Source organism: Caloenas nicobarica, chromosome 8 (assembly GCF_036013445.1).
Source record: "Caloenas nicobarica isolate bCalNic1 chromosome 8, bCalNic1.hap1, whole genome shotgun sequence".
Taxonomy (NCBI): Eukaryota; Metazoa; Chordata; class Aves; order Columbiformes; family Columbidae; genus Caloenas; species Caloenas nicobarica.
The window spans coordinates 28,683,483-28,705,725 of NC_088252.1; the positions used below are offsets into that span (position 1 = coordinate 28,683,483).

At 39.8% G+C, this 22,243-nt stretch overlaps 1 protein-coding gene across 2 annotated transcripts; it reads left to right on the top strand.

Annotated features, from left to right (window-relative positions):
* The first annotated feature begins 551 nt into the window (after positions 1 to 551).
* DHX36 (DEAH-box helicase 36) lies at positions 552 to 20,286 on the top strand. 2 transcript variants are annotated; one of them, XM_065640196.1, is made up of 25 exons: positions 552 to 633; positions 1,515 to 1,636; positions 2,452 to 2,653; positions 3,376 to 3,414; positions 4,644 to 4,814; positions 5,779 to 5,858; positions 6,834 to 6,908; positions 7,040 to 7,206; positions 7,764 to 7,845; positions 8,319 to 8,459; positions 9,740 to 9,842; positions 11,435 to 11,522; positions 12,361 to 12,416; positions 12,532 to 12,596; positions 13,094 to 13,237; positions 13,849 to 13,966; positions 14,612 to 14,710; positions 15,677 to 15,850; positions 16,153 to 16,239; positions 16,887 to 16,970; positions 17,072 to 17,171; positions 17,258 to 17,348; positions 18,225 to 18,345; positions 18,910 to 19,062; positions 20,057 to 20,286. In XM_065640196.1, exons 2-25 carry the CDS (start codon positions 1,530 to 1,532, stop codon positions 20,240 to 20,242), a joined length of 2,733 nt encoding a protein of 910 aa, XP_065496268.1. In that variant the 5' UTR covers positions 552 to 633; positions 1,515 to 1,529; the 3' UTR covers positions 20,243 to 20,286. The 2 variants fall into 2 exon arrangements, with proteins under 2 accessions (XP_065496268.1, XP_065496266.1); XM_065640194.1 differs by lacking the exon at positions 552 to 633 and adding an exon at positions 801 to 1,046.
* Positions 20,287 to 22,243: the final 1,957 nt, after the last annotated feature.

The following is a 22,243-nucleotide window of genomic DNA, read 5'->3' on the forward strand; positions in this document are numbered from 1 at the left end:
TCTTATTTCCTTACATAGCCCATTGCTGGGAGGTGTTGGGGTAACTGGGTGAACTGTCGGCAGAGGAAAAAAGAGAAAATGGTTTCCTTTGAAAGAAGCAGTCCTTTGCCTGAAAAAAGTTTGAAAATCACTGTGTAACGTTGTATTTCAGAGATCTCAATGCCAAGAATTTTTAACCTTGTATAGATCATACCAGCGAAGAAGAAAAGGCAAAAGAATATGTAAAGAAATGATATTGAAGAAGCATTTTTAGGTGCACAATGGTGAAGAAACAAAAAGAATATTAATTAACTGTTGAAAAAGTAACAATTCTGTGAATGATTTTATCTAATGTAAAAGGTTTCATTTAACACTCGAGAGAAGTTGGACAAAGTAAATGCCGCATGCAGCAGTGGGCAGACCCAGACTGGCAGGTATTTAAAGATGTATATTCTATTTTAAAAAGAAACAATAGGAATAGCCATCTGGTACGCAGAAATATGGGTAATAACGCTATACGTAGTGTTGGAGACCAACTTTTAATGTGTTCTCAAAATCTTATCCACAGCCTCAGGAAGGGACGTCAAACCTTAGCTCTGTAAATTGAAACAAGGAGAGAGGTTCGTGCGGGATGAACTTCAGTGACATATTGCGGTGAATATATTTCCTTATTTAATGGCTATTGCGCTTCACTCCTGGGTGTATGTCGCGATAGTGCCGGTATCCCGATGCTGGGCGGTGTCGCGCCGGTGGTCCGGGCGGGACTCGAACCCCTGGAGCGAGAGGGGAGGGCGGGGCGGCGGGCGGAAGTGAGGCGGCGGATGAGGCGGGTGGCGGCGGCGCTGGGAGCCGGCTGCCGGGCGGCCATGAGCTACGAGCACCGCCGGGACTGGGGCCGCGGCCGCGGCGGCGATGGCGGCTCCTCCGCCTCCTCCTCGGCCGCGGGGGGACACGGGGGCCGCGGCGGCGGCCGGGGGCGCCACCCCAGCCACCTCAAGGGCCGCGAGATCGGGATGTGGTACGCGCGGAAGCAGGGCCAGAAGAGCAAGGAGACGGACCGGCAGCAGGTGAGGGGCGGCCGGCCTTGCTGCGCCCCCCGGGCCGGCCTTGCTGCGCCCCCCGGGCCGGCCTTGCTGCGCCCCCCGGGCCGGCCTTGCTGCGCCCCCCGGGCCGCTCCCCACGGGGACGTTCCGTCCCGGGACAGCGGGGAGGGGAAGGGGGGGTGCCCGGGGCCGGCGGGGAACGTCTGCGGCCTAATTGATCCCGTTAATTGAGCAGCGGTTGTGGGGAAGAGCCGCCTCGAACGGGCTGCCCGGGGCTGAGAAATGGGCACCTTTATTAAGTGATTTGCCTGACGTGATGAAAAATTTCCATGTGTTTGTTTCTGCACGTCAAAGTTCCTTGTAAAGCAAAACTTTAAAAGTTCCTGATCATACCAAAGAATCTCACTAGTTTGATATTTAAGCGTTAATAACATAATATCTGTAGTTATGCTGAGAACATGTTGATAAAAACTATTTTTTTATTTTAACTAGAGAGCTGTCGTGCGCATGGATGAACGCAGGGAAGAGCAAATTGTGCAGCTGTTGAATACTGTCCAAACCAAAAATGAAAAAGAGCAAGAAGCCATGTCCTGGTGGTCTGGGGATGAAGAAGGGTAAGGAGAAAGAATGACTAATGCTTTTATTTACTTTGGGGTGAACAAACTTCCCACAAACTGGCAGAAAGATACATCAGGGAATATTAACGTTTAGTGAGTGATTTAAGTTAACAAATATAGTCAGTTTTCCTCCCATATATTGTCGTACTGAAATTGTTACAACTGTTGCTGTAAAATCCCATTCCAGATTATTGTTGAGTTTGGGTGTTATATTTTTACGTAAAATCGTACAATCCTGTAACTGATCTCCAAGCCTACTAAAGCAGATGTACGGAATTTTTAAGCTCCCCTGGCAAGTGGAATTATTCTTCCAGAGGTGGCATTTGATTCCATTTTACAGGTGCTGTGCAGTCTTGGAATGTTTTCTCAGCCTCTGTGATTTATGGTCCATTCTGAACACGTAACGGATTTTAAATAGCAGTGAAATGGGCAGTCAGGTTGTTACTCTGGGGCCACTAAAATGAGGTGTTCGGATCTCTGTTCTGCTGAGTGATTCCGTTACAGGGCAGCGGTTCTGCCTGTGAGTTAAGTGATCATTGTCTCGAGATGTTCTTTTGTATTAAACGAAGCTAACAAAACATGGTACGTTTCTAGATACCGATGAAAAATTCATGGTGGCTGGTAGTTTCCAGACTGTTTTAATGACATACTCCATATTTAATGACATACTCCATATTCCCATCAGCTGATGGTCAAGCAACTTGGGGATGTCATGTCTCAAAAACAGATTTCAGGTTTGCCGTGAACGGGTCAGTGTGGCCAAGCACATCTTGGATAATCTCTGAAGTTTCTGTTCTCTGCACTTATTTCAGACCCGCTCCAGAAGAGCCTGCAAAAGCGAAACCAGATGCCGAAAAAGCTCCTGTGAGACAGAGACCAGTCTTAGAAAAAACATTCCTTGATCGGGATGTGGAATATCTCTTTGAAAAAAATGAGCAAGATACTGATTTAGACGAGCAACTTAAAGAAGACTTAAGAAAGAAGAAATCTGATCCAAGATACATTGAAATGCAGGTACTTTTTCATGTGCTAAGTAGAAAGCTTTTTGATTCTCAGTTTTGTTTAGGTTTGTTTCAATTGAACTAACCAGAAAACATAACTTCTTGCAGTTTATATATTGGGAAGTTGTCATGCTACTTTGGCTAAAAATTATGTTCAGAATTTGCAAAATACATACCTGTCAATAAGACAGTGATTAAAAAACAGGCTTTCAGTGACAACTTCTGATTGCATAAAATCTAACATTTTAAGCTTACACATAGTTTCGTTTCTGTGGGGGTTTTTTGTTTGTTTTTTGGTTGTGGTGTTCTGTTTTGTTTTGTTTTGTTTTTAAACGGATCATCTGCCTGCATTTGTGTCTAAAACAGCCCAAAAATGGGCTCTGAAAGAATTGCCTCTAAAAAAATGTAGTTTATGTTGTTCTAATAGCCATATGTAAAGTTGTAAAATAAAACAGTCTTACTGTTCTCCCTTTGGTCCAAGGCCCTGGTCTTGCAACTGTACATACGTACCTGTTCATGTACTGAACTGTTGGTTTGGAATAATTCTGCTAAATTAAATGAAACTGAAAACATGCATGGAATTAAACTTATTTCTAGTGGGCCCGTGTTTGTGTTAACCTGACAGTTTGTCATGTTATTTCTTGGTTTAGTTTAGGTCGTAGATTAAACCAGGTATGTTACTTCATTGTTGTAAAGGTGTTTAAAGTTATATACTGTTACTTTCTTTTTCCCCAGAGATTCCGAGAGAAGCTTCCTTCATATGGGATGAGACAGGTAAATATGTATTTAGTTGGAAAGAATATGTGTTACTGTTGCCCTGTTGTAAAATAGGATAAAACAGCTGGGTCACTGGGCCTGACAGGAAACCCTTGTTGCCTTTTATGAAGGTTCTGAAGCTTCCCAGGTTCTGACACTGGCTTTGACTTCTCTCCAGAAAGTAGCTCAGGTTTGCTGCTTCGTGATGTGCACCAAGTTCTTCTGGAGCTGCATGCAGTTTAGCAATAGGGGCAGCATTAGTGATGGAAATGGTGTTGGATGCTATGCATGTTTAAGTACTTTTTTTTTTTTTAAAGTGTAGGTCCTTTTTTCTTTCTCTGTCCGTTAAACTTATAGAATGTTCCTAGTTGTTGGGGTTTATATAGAGTAGTTGTCAGGCTTTCTTTTTCTTATATATATAAAATTGTGGCCATTTGTTGAATGTTTGCCCAATTTAGGATTGGATATAATGCAGGTTAAACCTCTTTAATCACAGACTTTATGGCTGTACTGCTGGCTGTTACTGCCGTTAATTTCCCAGTCAGAATATCAAATCAGTGACAGTATAGGTTATTATAAATTGATGTTAATTGTTCATTTGATGCCACTTGTATGAAATAGATGATATGAGTATTCTGGTTTGGGGTTTTTTGTAGGCTCAAGGAAGGATTAGTGAGCTTCCTTTCTGAAGTTAATACATTTGTCATAACATGGTCTTTCCTGTTAGTGTTTGTTTCTTAAAACAGTTGTGGTCCCCTTCACAATCCTTTGGGTTGGGAGTAGAGGCTGGAGTGTAAAAAATTTGTTACTGTTGGTATAAGAAACATTACAATGTTGCATTGAAAATCTTCAGTTATTACAGTTGTGCAATCCAACAGAAAACGCTTGCTTTCAGTCACCAAAGATACACAGAAGGCAAGTGGGAGGGAGGAAAGTTAAAAAGTGTATTTCAGGCTTTCATTTTAGTTATTTTGTGTTTTCATATAGGATCTTAAGTATTTAAAACTAGCATTCAGGTTTTATGTGCTTTAAACCTTACAGGTTGTAAATGTAAATGTGCAGAAATTACTTCTCTGTGGTTTAAGCTAAACTTTTAGTATTATGAGAAACAGATAAGTATCTGTTTCTTTAGTTGCTATGACATTTTCTTCTAAGTTTACAGCACAGTAGCAGAGAATTGTCAAAATCCTTCTAAAATCTGTGTTGAATAATAATACAATAAATGTTTTCTCTTTGTTTGGAAACAGGAACTTGTAAACCTTATAAACAACAACAGGGTAACTGTGATAAGTGGTGAAACCGGTTGTGGAAAGACAACCCAAGTCACACAGTTCATCTTGGACGATTACATCGAGCGAGGGAAGGGGTCGACGTGCAGGATCGTTTGTACGCAGCCCAGGAGGATCAGCGCTATCTCCGTAAGTGCTGTTTTGACAAACCCAGTAACTTATTTCTCGGGATTATTTTTTTTCCCCAGCAAGTCTGAGGAAAAATTACTGCATTACTTAAAAAAATGGAATAAAAATGTACGTCTTACTGGGCCTGGGATCCACGGGCGAGCTTATGAACCGAGTCGACAATCTGCTAGATTATATGAAATTAAGATCTGGAAAAATACCAAATGAGCAGATGGGTGCTGTACATCTCTCAGCTGCTCTGCCCTCACGTGTACCCACACAAAATGGGAGGCTCAAGATGAGCATTCAGCCTGTAGTGGACAGTGAAGATGGTTTTTTGTGTGTTTGTTTTCAGTCGTCTTGGATTCTATTGCAAATAACAATATTGTTAATATACACTAATGTGATATTTCATAAGTTTTGGTCGTTAATTGAATACCAGCACTGCAAGTCTTATTCTTCCCTGAATTTAATCATGGCTTATGTCTGTGATTTTAATGGGTTTGGGCACTGCAAATGTGAATTAAGGTAGACACTAATGTTGTGATTTTAATGGATTTGGGCAGTGCAAATGTGAATTAATGTTGTGTCAGGCCCTTTAGAGATACGTTAATGAGCAAGAAAGAAGTCGGCTTTTAAGTGCACCATAATCACTCTTCTTGATAGTTAAATATCAAATTATTATAGAGCCTTCCTTCCCATGAGGAAAAGCTCACCCTGCTCGAAGGGCAAGTGTGTTGCTAATGCCTAGGTGGTTGTGTTCCTTTAAAACACATCCTGGGTCGCAAACCTCTGCTTGGGTTGCTGACAGGAAACACTGTTCTTAGTGGAGGAGAAAGTGATTTTTCAGGGTGTTCTTTGTTGTTGACATAACATCTTGGTTCTAGGTATTCCTTGCTGATATCTAAATCATAGATCAGCCTTGTGGGATTTTAAAAGAATTTTTCTTTATTGCACTGTTTTGATTTTTATTTATTTTTCTAAGGTGGCTGAGAGAGTTGCTGCAGAAAGGGCAGAAGCTTGTGGTAATGGCAAGAGCACAGGATACCAAATTCGGCTGCAGAGGTAAGAGAGGCAGGTTTTATGTGTTCATGTAGAGTAACATCTATTGTTATTCAAGCAAGAAAACTTGAAAAGTAGTTCTTAACATAGGTGACTGCTTTCGTTGTGATAATTTCTCCAAAAGGAATTCCTGTGAATAACTGGTGTAGGGAAGGAGGTTTTTGGAATTTACGAAACAGTTTATGCGCAGTTATTGTATTTTATGTAGCAATGGCTGGCACCAAAATGTCCTTTGTCTGGTAAGTCCTTTTTTCAGCAGTTCTAAAAGGTTCTTCTATAGATAGAGATAAAACTGGTGTCCCTGATCCATGAATTTGAAGGAAAAATTGAAATGCTAAAGGAAAGAATGCTATAAGATGTATTTCTGTGGAAAACTATGTATTTGTTACTACTTAGGTATTGAGTAATCCTGCTGGGATCAGGTAATAAAGTTAGGGGCACTGACAAGAATTTGTAGACCTAGAGCTGCAGAACAAAAGCTATTACATTTGGAGTCATCTGTAATTTAAAAAAAACCAACTGAGATGTTACCAGCAAATAATGGAGTCTCAATTATCGTTGAAGTAAAAATGCTGGTGAGAGATGACAGCTTAGTAATTTCAGCATTTTAATTTGAGTTTATAGAGTCTCAGCTGTATTCTTCTATACTATTTAATCAATAATGTTATACTGCTGTATATTTAGCTGTCATCTGTGCTGAGCTTAGGTAGCTGCAAGAATTCGGGGTCAGCAGATCAATGTACAGATGATGAAAAATGATGTCTGGGAAGTCAGGGCTCCTGTCAGTACAAGTGGTTCATTCCCCATCAGCAGAAATGCCGCAGCTGTGCCTGGTTCCTTGTTCCTCCTGTTGAACTGTGAGCAGGTTGGAGCATGAGGCACTTCACAATGTCTGTAATGACTATCTGCAGTTTAAGTTTTTAAAGTACTTGTAAAATGCAGGAGACAACTGAGGCATTCTTAATGCATCTCTTTCAGTCGGTTACCGAGGAAACAAGGTTCCATTTTATACTGTACCACAGGAATTGTCCTGCAGTGGCTCCAGTCAGATAAGTAAGTTTTCCTATTTAATAAGAGACTGAATACAATTATGAAATGATTACTGAGTTGTTTCTAACAGTCTTGGCTCTGTTTTTTTAATTTTGCTAAAAACCAATACTTAACTTCCTGCCCTTCTATTTTAGGCACTTGTCCAGCATTAGTCATGTAGTCCTTGATGAAATTCACGAGAGGAATCTTCAGTCAGATGTTCTAATGAGCATTATTAAAGATCTTTTGAATATTCGTTTGGATCTGAAAGTAATACTAATGAGTGCTACTTTAAATGCAGAGAAGTTTTCGGAGTATTTTGGTAGGTGAAATGCTTTCTATGAATGTTCCTCTTAAGTAATTTAGGCTTCTACAGTATAATGCAGTATTCAAATTTTAGGATTGATTTTCACCAAAAGAGGTAATGACTTCAATTTTACAAATAGTTGCTAGCTGCTGGAGATGCTTATTCTCTTAGTTTTATCTCATCACAAGCATATGTTGCTTCTGTCTTTGCTTTTCGGAGAGTGTTTTCATATGAAATATTTACTAATATTTACCCGGTTTTAGAAGTCTTGGTGTGAGTGCGCAACGAGATTGAAGCCTTTAGTTGTTCAGTCTTCCAGCTTTATCCTGTAGCTGAAACCAGGTGAACATGCTGGAGAACAATATACTGCTTGCTACCTTTGTATTTTTTTATTCAGCAACTTTATTTGGAATTGAATTTGGCATCTTCCATGATAATTTCAAAATAAACAGAAAAACCCTATGGACTTGGCAACTATATTGCAAAAATAGTGAAGAATTCTTATTGCCTCTGTTATTTCAGTTCGGTGTTTTATTTGCTGTTTAAAAACTGAGTTATGCCTTCCTTAACAGATAATTGTCCCATGATTCACATACCTGGGTTCACATTCCCTGTGGTAGAATATCTTCTTGAAGATGTAATTGAGAAGTTGAGGTAAGTGTATGTTCTGAACGCCATTAGAGATAGTTTTTTGTTTGTTTGTTTTGGACAGACTGCCTTTTCAAATATTATCTTGGTATAAATAACCTGTGGAAAAATTGTCATTTTCAACAGAAAACCTCTCAAGGGACGTTTAGTAGCTTTTACAGTAATTAAAAATGGCACATAGCGAACTGGAAATGTTGGCTTGAGGAGGAAGAAAACTTGTCTTTTTTTTCTTTTGGTGTGGTGAATTTTCAGGCTATTCAATCAAGCTAGTCACTTTTTTCCTACGCATTCTCATGTTTGCTAGAAATGGTACCTATTTTTATAAGTAAGATTTCTTACAGAAAAGAAATTTAAGGATTTTACTTACATCATATAGCTAAAGCGCTGCATATTTTCCAGAGTTCTGAAAACTACTATGCAGCTGGCTTTAATTGAGTTTAGTTTCGAAATGTGGTTATGTTTGTTATTTAAATTTAAAGGTACACCCCAGAGAACACAGATCGCCGCCCACGGTGGAAGAAAGGCTTCATGCAAGGACATGTAAGCAGACCAGAAAAAGAAGAAAAAGAGGAAATGTACAGGGAGCGGTGGCCAGAGTACTTACGGCAGCTACGGGGCAGGTTGTTCTCAACTTACTCTTTTGCATTAAGTTTTTAGACACTTCTTAACTGAGAAACATAAGTTAGTGCTGTATTATATTACTGTGTTTTTATTAACAATGTGATAGTTGCTGCTGTGGAAGGTGATAGTGCTGGAATTGCCAGCACAGTGGGCTGGCAGCGGTTGAAGTGCTTTGGAGTTATCACAGCGAATGAGCTTCTGCTGCACGTCAGAGGACTTGCAGCTGTCGGCTCCTCGCCGCTGGTGTTGGTGGTGTCTGGTACAGTCTGCCAACATCACGGTAGGCCTTGGGACCTCTGGTCATTAGTTCTCTTCTGATGAATTCTCCTCCTCTTCAATCTTTTTCTTTGAGAGAGATCACACAGTGTTTTAGTCTCATAGTCAATGTAGTCTAAAATGTGCTTGTTTTTAAAAGAACAAACAAAACCCCAACAAAACAACAAACTCAAACCAAAACCAAACAAAAACCAACAAAACAAAAAACCCCACCACAGCCTTTTCCTCAGAATGGTTTCATATTCCTCTGTAGTAATTTAAAACCAAGCTAAATAATTTTGCCCTTTCGGTACCCAGTAGAGATTTTCCACTTGAAACATTCTTTTGATTGCCAGCATTTGACTAGTTTGGTAATCTGGATGAGATGATTAATTAAATAGCCTGGCTGATTCATTTCAGGAACAGCATCTTCCTGTTTTTCTCTTGCCTTATTTGTCCTCTACATTTTGGGACTGTCTCTATATCCAGCTTGGCAACAATAGTGAACGCAGGTGGCTCAGTTCTATCTCCCTTTTCCAAGGGCAAAGTCCTCGACGCTGTGTCTGTCTGGCCTGGCCTGTGCTCTGTCTCCCCCACTTGTACTCCTCCTGCCCTCTCCCACCATGTCCTTTGAATCAATTGGCAATTCTTTCCATAGTGTTGGCTTCTGTGAAAGCAAAAGGCCAAATAGATGAGATGCCTCCTGTACTTGCTGTGAGGGATAAATTGAAGGGTAAACTGAGATTGCTCAGGTCCCAGATAACTCATGAGAGGGAGAGAGATGATGTAAATGCTTTAAATGCAGTTCAGTCATAACATGTTGATTCTTAAACTTACTGTTCTAAACTGATGATAATCATTCTAAACTAAATCTCAAGAGTACATTGGAGGTGTAACTGAACAAAGAAGTAAGTTGAGCAGCAGTGGGTTATGTAGGTGCATGATTGCAGAGCCTTGTAACAGAAACAGGGGTGCATGACTTTGTGTTAATAACTTACCGACATGTTTGCTTTCAATGCTGTAGGTATTCAGCAAGTACTATAGATGCCTTGGAAATGATGGATGATGACAAGGTTGACCTTGATCTTATAGCAGCACTTATCAGACACATCGTTTTGGAAGAAGAGGTGCGTTTCTGTCTCCTATCGTCATATTCTAATGACGTGACTGAATTGTAGTCTGTGGCTGTTGGGAACATCAGAGCTGATAGTTATTTCGGCTTATGATACAAAGAAGAAGAGTGTTTTCTTTTGCTCTTTTGAGAAGTCATTAACAGCTTTAAATATCTAATTACTCTTTAAGCCCTGAATTTAGAATGTAGTTAGCTACATTGAAGTGGTCGGATAGAATCCACGTTTAAAGGGGAGCACACATCTAAGCGTTTTCTGGAAGAGGGGCTGTGGGTATTGAGGAGAGCTGTGTGCAGAAGAAACTTGGAAAACTTACAAATATATTCCATATGCTCATTTGTGGTTCCTTCTGAGCAAGGGGAAAAAAGAGCCTGAATTCTTTCACTGGCAGTAGGGATTGTCTCCTGAATAAAACAGGATAGATATCTGAAGATTTGGATGCTGTTTGGATTCAGATTGCTGGTGGTTTTTTTTTTTCTTTTTGAATAAGCTTTTAAAGAAGCTTTGAAGTTAATTATACACCTTAGTTATTTGATGGAAAGTATTATAATTACAAATTAAATTTTAACTTGTAGTTCTTTCTGTAATGGCACGTTTGTCAAAGGTGGTACTCTTTGTAGCGTCCAGTAAAAGTTAATGTTTTGTGAAATTGCTGTAGAAACTGTCTGAAAACCTCTTTAGTGGACAACTAAACGTCTGTTCTTAATTCCTCAGCAATGGGAGGGAGGGGGCAAGAGCAGTTGTTAGAGTTGATGTTCACTGCCTCATATCTGCACTGTGCACTTGGCTTTCACGGGTTTTGTGCCCGGGTGATCTAAACACGACTGGGATGCTGTGGAGCCTGGGGTTTTGTCCAGCCTAGCAAAATCTAGTCCCATTTACCAAGCACGCAGCTTGGAGACTCTTCCTGCTTTCAGCTTGTCAAGATGAGTAGTTAATTACAGCTGCGGTAATAGTTATCCCCAAATGTGCCTTACCTTGTTAGTTACTAATAACATTACCAGAATACTAATATCAGAAGAGTCCTGTACCCCAAGCAGTGACAAAGAGGAAGGAAGAGCAATCTGTTACCATAGGCATAACATATGTAGATTGTCATAATCTGAAGCTATATATTTGTTTCTGAGCTCAAAAACATCTGTGGAAAAGCTGACACGTTGGCTGATTCCTTAAAGAGAATTTTTACTATTGAAAATACTAAATAATATTTTGGTTGATAGATCATTTAAGCTGTGGATAACAAGCATGAGTTGCTGTTTGATATTTTGTCCTTCCTGTGTTGAAAATTATACATTAGTTTCTCTCTGTTTTACTTGCAGCTCCAATTCTTCTAGTGTTGACATGGCGATGTTTAAAACACCGCAGGGGAAAAATGTTAAAGTCAAATTTTTATCTATTATGTTCAGATAAATATAAGTAGCTAACTCTTATAAAAAGCAATCTTACAAACTTTGTTCCAAATTTGAGTCAACGTGGTTTCAAATACCACCTATCCAACACACCTGTACTAGTGTGCAAGTAGCTGGTTCTTTTCGTAGCATATAATTTATTCTAACCTCTTTTCCTTTCGCTGCTTCTTTTATGTATAGGAGGGTGCAATTCTAGTGTTTCTTCCAGGCTGGGACAATATTAGCACTCTGCATGATCTCTTGATGTCACAAGTCATGTTTAAGTCAGGTAAAACCAAAATTTTACGTGGAAATTCTGTCAGTAGCGTTAGTGACAAACTCTTAATATTTGCATGTGACTGCTGGTCTTACACTGGATTTTTTTTGTTTGTTTCTCAAAATGATTGTCGTATGTTCAGCACTTTTTGTATTTCTGTGGTGTCTTTCATCTGCTAATGATGATCACTCATTTTCCTCAGTGTAGGAGTGAACAACTGAAAAAGAATCTGACCTGCATCTTTTTCCTTGTCCTTTCCTGTAGCTATGACTTCCACCCCAAATTAATATCTTTCTTCATTCTGTGTTCCTCTTTTCCTGATTCTTCAAGAACTCTCTACTGCTTTGCTGACAGTTCTTTTAAAGCCTGTATATTTCTAGTAGCTTTTTTAATTGGACCCTAAACCACTCTATGCCTATACAATACACTTTATTCTGTCCTGTTTGCATAACTGATAGTTTCATCTAACTTGTCTGACTGAGCTCTTGGCTACTCAGATAGTCATCTTCTACTTCATGTTGTGTAAATTCCAGAAAGAATTTCAATTTATTGAAAAATTGAGAGTGTCAGTTTATTTGTTAAACCTCAGCAATTAAAAAATTTGAGAAATTTAAAATGAAATGTAAATTACTGTACATAACTGTACGTAAATCCATAACTTCTTGTCAAGTCATCATAGCGTAATTTTTTTTTAAAACCCTTTATAGCTTTTTACTTTAGAATTTGCCATTACAATACATACACATGTGAATTCAGAGTAAGACAGTAGACTTAGTTGCATACTTGATTTTCCTGTAAAATTAAATTTTCTGTGCTTACACCGTATCTTTTACTGATTTTTAATTTTCAGATAGGTTTATTATCATACCTTTACATTCATTGATGCCTACTGTTAACCAGACTCAGGTATGCTTTTTTTTTGTTGTTATGCAATAAAGTAACATTTTGCAACTACAAAAAAAATTAATTAAGCATGTGTTTGGTTTTGGCAAACATATAAATGGGCCATGGATAATTACAGGTTTTTAAGAAGACCCCGCCAGGAGTAAGGAAAATCGTGATTGCTACCAACATTGCAGAGACTAGGTAAATAGCTAGCTGTACGGACCGAAAAAAGCTGTATGTTTAACCAAGTAAACGAAAGTGGTAATCTAAAGTATAAACCCGTTTAGTATTTCCAAAATATCTGGTTTTGTATTTGTACCATTCATTTGTAACACTTTATCTTTAGAAATCTTTGTAGACTAAACAGGAGTTTTCCTTTAATTGTTTTAAACAATTAAAACATGGTGGATGTTCCTACAAAGACTGGCCTTTGTTGTCCATGATGAATGTGAGCTGCCTGTCTCCTCTGCAGGCTTTGGAACCCGTAGGCTGACTTTTGCCAGACTTAGCAGGATAAATCAAGCTCTTTTTTGAACTGCATAGTAACGTAATTCTTAATGAAATTACAAACTTTTTTTTTTAATTGCTGGCTCACAATTTGGGTGGGGGTTAAAGAGGGGCTAAACCTCTTTGAAATCCTAGGTCAAGCTTGTGAAGATAGAGAGTTGCAATTTTTTTTTCTCTCTTTTTTTAAACAGCATTACGATAGATGACGTCGTGTTTGTTATAGACGGTGGAAAAATAAAGGAAACTCACTTTGACACCCAGAACAACATTAGCACAATGGCAGCAGAGTGGGTTAGTAAAGCTAATGCCAAGCAGAGGAAAGGCCGAGCAGGAAGGTAAGAATAATGGGGATAGTTAGAAAAGATACTAGAGATACTACTTTGTTATTCTTATGTCCAGAAGCAGATGCTGACACAGCCTCCTCTTGCCTTAGGGAAAGAATGGTTACTTTGTCTTTCTAGGAAACCAACTTAACTTGTGCTGTGTTTAACTCTTGAGTTTCCTGCTTTTTTATAGAAGAAGTCGTCCCATATTTTTAAAAATTTCTGTCGATGGTGCTTGCCTTCACACCTGATTTATGAGGCTATGGTACATTAAAGTGAAAAGTGCCTACAAATTAATATCCCTTAGCTATATACCAAATTTTTTTTAAATTTCTCTCCCTCTTCTCAAAATACCTTGTGGAATTTTTTTCTCTTGTTCAGACTTTCAGTTCTTCTCTGGTCTCTTCATGACTCCTTTTGAGCAGTTGATAAGAGGTTTCTGTGTTCCGCATGCCTTTTCTCCTGTTGACGGGTCTGTGTTTCAGAAAGCTGAAATGGCTTTAACAATTGAATACACTTCATTTCTGATTCCTTGAGGTGTTTTGGAAAGCTGTTTATAAACAAACACAATCATAAATTCACAGGGGAAAAAAGAATACAATTGTTTCTTTAAATAATTCCAGAGTTCAACCAGGCCACTGTTACCATCTCTACAATGGACTGCGCGCGAGCCTTCTGGACGACTATCAGTTACCGGAGATCTTGAGGACGCCTTTGGAAGAACTCTGTTTACAAATCAAGGTAAACATATGAACCTTCAAACGGATTTGTTATCTACTTTTCCGTTGCAATAAGAGACTGAGAGATTAGGTTAATGCAACTGTGAGCCTAGGGCTGTCTTAGAGTTAAAACTGTTACACCAGAAGTACAATATATTTAGCTAATTGCCGCAACTTTGGCAAGATGCATACTTGTATCTAGATGCAACAAACCCAGGAAAAACAGGATTGTCTGGTAGCAGTAAAAGCTGAAGTCTATTAACAACAATTCAGACCGTGCTTCCTCCCCTCTCCCTCCACATATCATTCAATCAGAGGAGCGTCAGTGAGGATGCCAGTGAGTTGAGGGACAGGATGTCTTAAAATAATTTTACTAAAAAGTAGGTTTAGAACTGACTTGAGTTTCCTTTTTGGCAGTTTGTATTGAATTCCTTACATACACGTAAGGAATACCATGGGTATGCCTGCCAAATGAAGAGTAGGCCCTTAACGTTTCAAATTTCAGCTTTAATACGTTTTTTTAATTTTTGCCCTTAGTTCTTAATTAATGAAAATCTAACTCAAGCTGTGAATTACTCACACTTTTTAAAGTTAGTGTGGTCACTGCGTATGAATTTTAGGTGGCCGTCTTTCTCCACTTGCTGTAGGTTTTTGTTTTTTCTTTCAGATTCTAAAGCTTGGCGGAATTGCTTATTTTCTGAGCAAACTAATGGATCCCCCATCTCGTGATGCTGTAATGTTGGCCATCAATCATCTAATGGAGCTGGTAAAGTATTGCTTAATGTACACGGGAGGAAGAATCTGTTTAGAACCATGTTACTGTCCTTTTTTGGTATTTGACAGTTCTGACTGTCCAGGTCTGACAACCCCTTGCCGTATTGTGGCAGACCCTTTATATATATAGATACGTGTCTTCACTGAACAGAGAAAATAATTTCGCATAACAGATGATGTTTATGAGCAGCATAGAGTAGTTCCTGCAGCTTGCAGTTAAGTTCCCTACAGATATTTACCTCACTACTTCTGTACTCTCCTGCTCCTGGCTGCATCCACCGAGCCTTCCTATCGCAGTCAGATCAGTGAAGAGTTGAGATGCCTTTTCTGTGGAAAAATCAGGTATAAAGGAGAAGGATCTTGGATGTCATCGCCCCTTTGGATGCTAGGGAAGAGACTGATGACACTTTGTACTGCTGACTTCTTGCCCTGGTACTATTTGTACAAATCAATTGTAGCAATGAATTGAAACATCTGATTTAGATGAAGAGTAATATTTAGACTGGCCTGATTCTGTAAAAGTTTAGATAAAACTAAAGTTCAGCCATACAGTGGTGTTCTGTGACAATGCTGTATAGTAGCAAAGGGTAGAGTAAATAAAAACAGAAGTGACATTGAGGGTAAGATGTAAATCTAAAAATAGTCTTGATCAGGAGAATAAGACGACACTCAAGTGTTAAACACTCAAGTATTTCTGTCGTCCAGAAAGACACTGAGCCCTAGTAAACCACTTGAAACACGATTGAAGATTATTGCCATTTTCTTGGCTCTAATTAAATGTTTCTTTTTCTCTGTCACTTGCTTGGTCGTTTTCCTACCACACGTCATTACAGCTGGCTGTGCTCTCCCGCTCTAGGCTGTCCTTCGTTCTCTAGGCATAGTGCCTGTTTCAAGGAATTCCAAATACTGCTTTTCTTTTTTTTCATTTTTTTTTTTTTTTAATTTCCTCTCCTGACAGAATGCTTTGGACAGACAAGAAGAACTGACTCCACTGGGTGTCCATTTAGCGCGATTGCCAGTTGAACCGCACATTGGAAAAATGATCCTGTTCGGAGCTTTATTCTGCTGCTTGGACCCAGTGCTGACCATTGCAGCCAGCCTCAGCTTCAAGGACCCCTTCGTCATTCCTCTGGTAAAGTTTCCGAGAGGAGAATTACGCATAAGATTTTAAGAATCTCAGAAGGATATTTGCACTTATTGAGATGTTGTAGTTCAGAAGCATTTTAGTCTTATTTTCATGTGAATTACATTTTTATTAGTAAAAGGTTGCTTTCGCATACTATGAAGGTATTGTCTTTGCCTACAGAATAGCGCATGTAGCTTTAATTTTTCTGCATGTAGCATACGAAGTATCGCTCTATATATGTACCTGAATTAGGAAAAGAGAACTGACGTGTCAGACATGACTATTTTATAGATTCTAATTATTCTTAGGGCAAAGAGAAAGTAGCAGATGCAAGAAGAAAGGAACTGTCAAAGAATACTAAAAGTGATCATCTAACTGTGGTGAATGCTTTCACGGTAGGCATGGTTTAATTTTGTTTTAATTTTTTTTTCTTCTAGAATTTTAATTTGAGTAATATGGTTTATTCTAAGGAAAAACTGAGTTTATGCTTGGAAATATTTTTTCCTTGTCTTCTCCAGAAACATAAAACGAAATAAATTTTTACTTTTCTAGTGTTGAGGTTTCTGGTCTTCAGGCTCAATAACCTAATTTCTTGAGGGTAGGCCTATAAGAGGAGACCAAGAAAACATAATGTTATAGTTCCTTTGCTGAAGTCATTAATTCTTGTCCTGGCCTCTCCAAGAGGTTGAAGCTGACTTCAGAAGTATTGCAGATGCTGGGCAGTGTTGGGGTGAGAAGAGGAAGAAATAAATGGCCTGGAATGCAGTTTCTGCCCAGGTCTCTTAATAGCAACAAATGAAGTTCTGGAAAACTTAGCTGGATTTCACTCCTCACCAAAGAAAAGGAAGTTTTGATTCAAAATGTAAAGTTGCCTTTTGCTGCTCTGTGCTATGTATGTATAATATAAAGAGGTCGAAGGATTTGCTTTCTCGCTTACAGAAAAAAAACCCAAACTATATTGTTTGTTGGCCTCCAGTTTTTGCTGTCCTTAATTTTTTAGTAAGCGTTCATTTAAAAATGTCTTTATGGTTTTAATTTTTAGGGCTGGGAAGAGACTCGGCGTCGTGGTTTCCGAACTGAGAAAGACTATTGCTGGGAATATTTCCTGTCTTCAAATACCCTCCAGGTGAGATCTGACAGTTTCAAAAAGAGGATCGTGTCTGTGGGGAAGAGGCGGGGAACCTTTCGGCATAGCGACATTCTGGGACAACTTCTGTTGTTTCCTAGATGCTGCATAACATGAAAGGACAGTTTGCTGAGCATCTCCTTGTGGCTGGATTTGTGAACAGCAGAGACCCCAAGGATCCCAAATCTAATACCAACTCAGGCAAGCGGTGGAAGGAAATGGAAAATCTCTGATAGCTGAAATCTGAGTTTGCAGAACTGCGTTATTTACTTTGCTGTCTTCTACAGATAACGAGAAGTTGCTCAAAGCGGTCATCTGTGCTGGTTTATATCCAAAAGTTGCAAAGATCCGTCCAAGCTTTAGCAAAAAGAGAAAAATGTAAGGATTTGGTATAATGTTGGTTTGTATTTGAGATGTTTTTCACATTAGGTAGTTTGAGGTGAAGCTGCCCAGGAAGGCTCCATTTTATGATCCACTACGCAAGAGATTAGTTATGCTGAGCACTTTGCTGGAGGGGCTCTCCCACCCGCTGTGTGTCTCAGAACGCATACTTCTGCACACAGGGAGCAGTAACTCAGTGATCCACACCGAAAGAATTACATCTCTGAAATGTGGGAAGGAGAAGGACAGTTGTGCTTCATGCAGTTGTGCTTAGTTTCTGCTTTTTATTGTCTGACAACACTATAATGTTAGAAGGGAAATGTGATTTTGGGTAGGAAGTATTGATATAACCAAAGCGGTTGAATGTTATCCCGCGAGTCAAATTTGTTCCAAGGCACGTGGTACAGTAGAGATACCCCCATCCAGACTGGTGACGGGGTGGAACTGCTCCCTTGTTCCACACTGACACTGCTCCACGCTCAGCAAAGAATTCAGATATGCAGGTTCCTTACGTGGTGTTTCCAAGAAATTGCTTGAAACTTGGTGTATGTCACCAGATTCAGTAAGTCAGAGTCAGTCATTTGGAAGAAGAATGCCACTCATTTTTTCTACTTGAGAGAACGACAGGGTTTATTAAGGGGGTAAATCTGGCAAAGAATTCAAACTTCTTCAATGCAGAAAGAGATGTCTAAAACTTCATACTGTAGATTCAGTTGTAATCTTTTGGGAAAGGAGTTAAAGTTTCTTTGAATATCCTTGTACTTTCAGAGTTTAGAACACTAGTGGATAATTGGAGTGTTTTTTAACTTGGAGCATGATTGTGCTAAACTTCCAAGATCTTAATCCTAAAATACAAACTTTTTTTCTCTTAAGGGTGAAAGTTTGCACCAAGACAGATGGAACAGTTAATATTCATCCTAAATCAGTTAATGTGGAAGAAACAGAGTTCCATTATAACTGGCTTGTGTACCATTTGAAGATGAGAACTAGCAGCGTATGTGGATGTTTATATTTGTGTAATTTATTTTTGTAGCTCTTCAAGAAGGTTGGATCAAGGTTCAAAGGGGATGTGAGCAGTGCCTTTGTTTGAAGCCTTCCTGTCTTGGGTCATTTCTTTTACACGCCATCAGATTTTGTTCTTTGTGATACTGGTGGAATTGTTCCATAAATAATTTATACTAACTTACGGGATTTTTGGTTGGGTGGGGTTTTATGTTTGTTTGAAAGGTTCTGGCAATGACAGGTGTAATTTTTTCATTATTATTATGTTATTCGATCCAGTGTATTACTTTTGAATACGCTGAAACTTTTTTTTCCTCTCTGTTAGAGAATAGTTGGTTTAATTTCACCACTTGTGTGGAGGACTGTATCTAAGGCCATTTTTCCTCCTGTTTAATGTGATTTCATGTAACTTAGGAACTGCTTCAGATATGTCTTGCAAATTTATAAATGACTCTGAATAATGACCTTCTGGAATTCTGTTATGAGTTTCATTAAGGGTTACTGAAATCATTTAAGATGTTTTGAAGGGTGACTGGGCAATTTTGTTGTCTTGCAGATTTACTTGTATGACTGTACAGAGGTGTCTCCATACTGTCTCTTGTTCTTCGGAGGAGATATATCCATTCAGAAGGATAAAGATCAGGACACCATTGCTGTGGATGAATGGATTGTTTTCCAGTCTCCAGCAAGAATAGCCAACTTAGTCAAGGTGAGTGTGTATGGTAATAAAGTATATGGAAGGCTTAGCGTAACACTGATTCTTCTTAGAGATATCTACATATTGAAATTACTCTCTACCTACCGATTTATCACTGTAGGAAGATAATAGTGTGTTAAGTGTACTTGAAATGCTTACTGGGAATGCGTAAAGCAAACGAGACCTACTGAAGGTGTGGAGATGAACACAAGTTAACACACAGTAGTAAAAATAACATTCTGAACAGTCTGTATCACACGGTAAACTGGGCAGGAGCAAACAGCAATGTACTCTCTTATGTTTGCCCTTAGGAGCAGGCAGGTTTATTTTTTTTTGTTTGTTTGTTTCTGATGTAATTGATTTAATGAGGCTGTGTCCCTGTTGAGGCATCAGAAATCTGGCTGCGATGTTCTTCAGTTGGTGCAGCCTCTGCTGAAAAATTCATGGGGATATTGAAAAACTGTAGAAGCTTCAGGGAAGAGTCATAGGGTGGATTTAAAGGATTTATAAACATGTCTTACAGTGGGAGATTTGAAGAGCTTACCTCTAGTTTTCCATAGCAAAAGCTGTAGGATGACCTGATCGGCCCATGAGATGTCCACATGGGTATGGAAACGGGAGGCTGGGGCTTTTCAGCCAGCAGTGATGAGTTCCAGTGAAGGAGGAGCTGACTAGAGCTTTGTGTAATATTGGATCCTAGAAATCATATCTGATTCTTCTAAGTCAAATATTCTTAATCCTGAAATAGTCAGCTAGTGGACCTGTAGCCTGTGAAAGGCCATCACATCCAGAGATTGTCATCTGTCATAAAAGATAAAACTGATAATTTTTGAGAAGCAGCTTTTGATCCTGAAGGTAGCAACGCTGAAATGAATTGATAGAAGAGCAGGTGTAAAAATGAGGAGAACAGAGGGCCCAAGGGATTTGAACGTATTGTGGTAATGTGTGTGTTGCTCTAATTGCCTGTCTCTGTTGTTTTTTCTTCATTCCAACAAACTCTTTACAGAATTTAAGAAAAGAGCTTGATGATCTTCTGCAGGAAAAAATAGAAAACCCACATCCCGTGGACTGGAATGATACTAAATCCAGGGATACAGCAGTACTGACAGCTATTATAGACTTAATCACAACACAGGAGAACGAAAGTGCCAGGAACTATGCTCCGCGATTCCAGAGCGAACGCTATAGTTGACACAGTTCCTTCTGTATCGATAAAACCAACATCTTCACCTCTTTTGTTTTGTTTGTTTCTGTTTTTTTTTTTTAATAGCATTTATTTAGCTAAAGGAAAAACTTTTTTAGGGTAAGCTGCTAATGCCCTCAAACTGAAGACCAGTTATTTTGAAATAGTCGGTAATATCTGTATATGCATGGTATTCTGTGTTCAGTGTAGCTTTCTAAGTAAGAGAAGATGCAATGCTAGCAATGTTAGTTGATGTACAGTTCTTGTCCTGCTGTAGCTCTTTTTTTTTTTTTTTTTTTTTTTACCCACCAGGTAACAGATATTAAAGAAACCTGCTAAAATACTGCTTAATAATACTTGAACTGCTCTTGCTATTGGTAGAAACATCTCAAAATAATTTTTTTTTTAATTGGGAGTGGTGAATAATTATACTTAGTGTGTTATTCCAGCTGTGCCACAGTCTTCTCACCAACACTTCCACAGCAAGTAATTACAGCTTAATTAAACTAAACTTAAAAACACTTTTCCAATTTGTGCTGTGGGAGGAAACAATCTTCAGAAATATTCTCCTCTTCTGCCTTTCATCCCATTCAATTAATTTTTCTTCATTTTCTTCACCCATCCATCATCACCACTGACAAAAAATTCAGACTGGAGGAACCATGGTCAGTTAAATGTCGTGGTGCAATACACCTTCAGCTTTCACTGCTTTCTGAGGTTTTTTAAAGCAGTCCGTGTATGGGTTATAGTATTACATTAAAGGTCTTTTATTTACAGTGTTATTTCATCTGTTCTTAGTTCTTAATGTTTTGAATGCTTCCAGCTCTGTAAGAACGTTGTTTAGGGTTTCAAGTAGGGTGACTAGTTTGAGAAATACTGTGAACCGGTCCGTTGAAACTATTTTATAAGTGTGACTGTGCTGTGCTTTCCATGGGTCAACAAGGACGCCAGGCTCATTATTTGCACAACACAGCTGCAAAAAGTATATGTAGTTCAACCTCCCTCCCCCAATCAGTTAATTACTTTACCCCAGGTGTGCTGCTGATTAGAACAGGGTCAAGGAAGGGGAGAGAGAACAAAAGCCTCGGGCGGTGAGGCCGGGGGGAACGGGCCCGCCAGCGATCGCTCCCGGCCGCTGCCCCGGCCCGGCTCCCACGTCCCTGCCGCTGCCCGTGGTTGTGCGGGAAGGAGCAGGGCCGTGAGGCCGCACCGGGGGCTGCGGGACCCCCGGGGGCCGCGCGCGGGGACGCGGCCGTTCCATCCACCTCAGGGCCCCGCGGGCCGCGCCGCACGGCCGGCGGTGAGCGACCGGCGGGAGCTGAAGGTAAGCCCGGGATCAAAGCGCAGGGGGAAATAAATTAGTGATGGTTTGTGTGGAAATGGAAATGATATCGCTTGTGGTGGCGCTGTTGGAACGGAGGGCGTCGCGCCGGGACAGGTGCAGGCGGGGCGGGAGGACGCAAGACGGCGCCGGCGCTGCGGTGCTGGAGGGGACGTTGGGCCCGGCGGGGGCGGCTGCTCCGCGTCACAAAATCCTGGGTTTGTGAGGAAGGGTGGTTGGATTCGAAGTCGTGAAGACTACAGGGTTGGATTGGAAATCATGAAAATTACAGGGTTGGATTAGAAGTCATGAAAATTACAGGGTTGGATTAGAAGTCATGAAGAAAGTTAAGACTAGCAAGCGGTACCAGTTATGCTCTCTTTGTTCTTGGCTTTTTGCAGTACTTAAGTTATGGCTAGATTTCTACTTAAGGGAACTAAGGGCGGAAAGAAATGGTAACAATAGCAGCATAGGTTGAACAAATTAAACGTGGATGGCAGTTCTTTCAAACCCCCACCTCTCCGAATGTGGAGGGTCAGGCTGTGGTATTGGGGCCTCCACCAGAAGAAAAGGTCACAGGCTGGTATGGTCTCATCGTTACTTATAATGTGGCTGTTGTGTAAAAAAAGTGGTATTAGTTACACTTTCCCAGCTGTGCTCAACATACCCTTTTAAGCATAAATGTATCG

What these genes read in the sequence shown, in the direction of transcription:
- DHX36 (XM_065640194.1), top strand. Translation starts at nt 801, where the DNA reads ATGAGGCGGGTGGCGGCGGCGCTGGGAGCCGGCTGCCGGGCGGCCATG. An exon ending in TTACGGCAGCTACGGGGCAG is followed by an intron (nt 8,460 to 9,739) that starts GTTGTTCTCAAC and finishes TCAATGCTGTAG; the next exon opens with GTATTCAGCAAGTACTATAG. An exon ending in AACTCTGTTTACAAATCAAG is followed by an intron (nt 13,967 to 14,611) that starts GTAAACATATGA and finishes TTTTTCTTTCAG; the next exon opens with ATTCTAAAGCTTGGCGGAAT.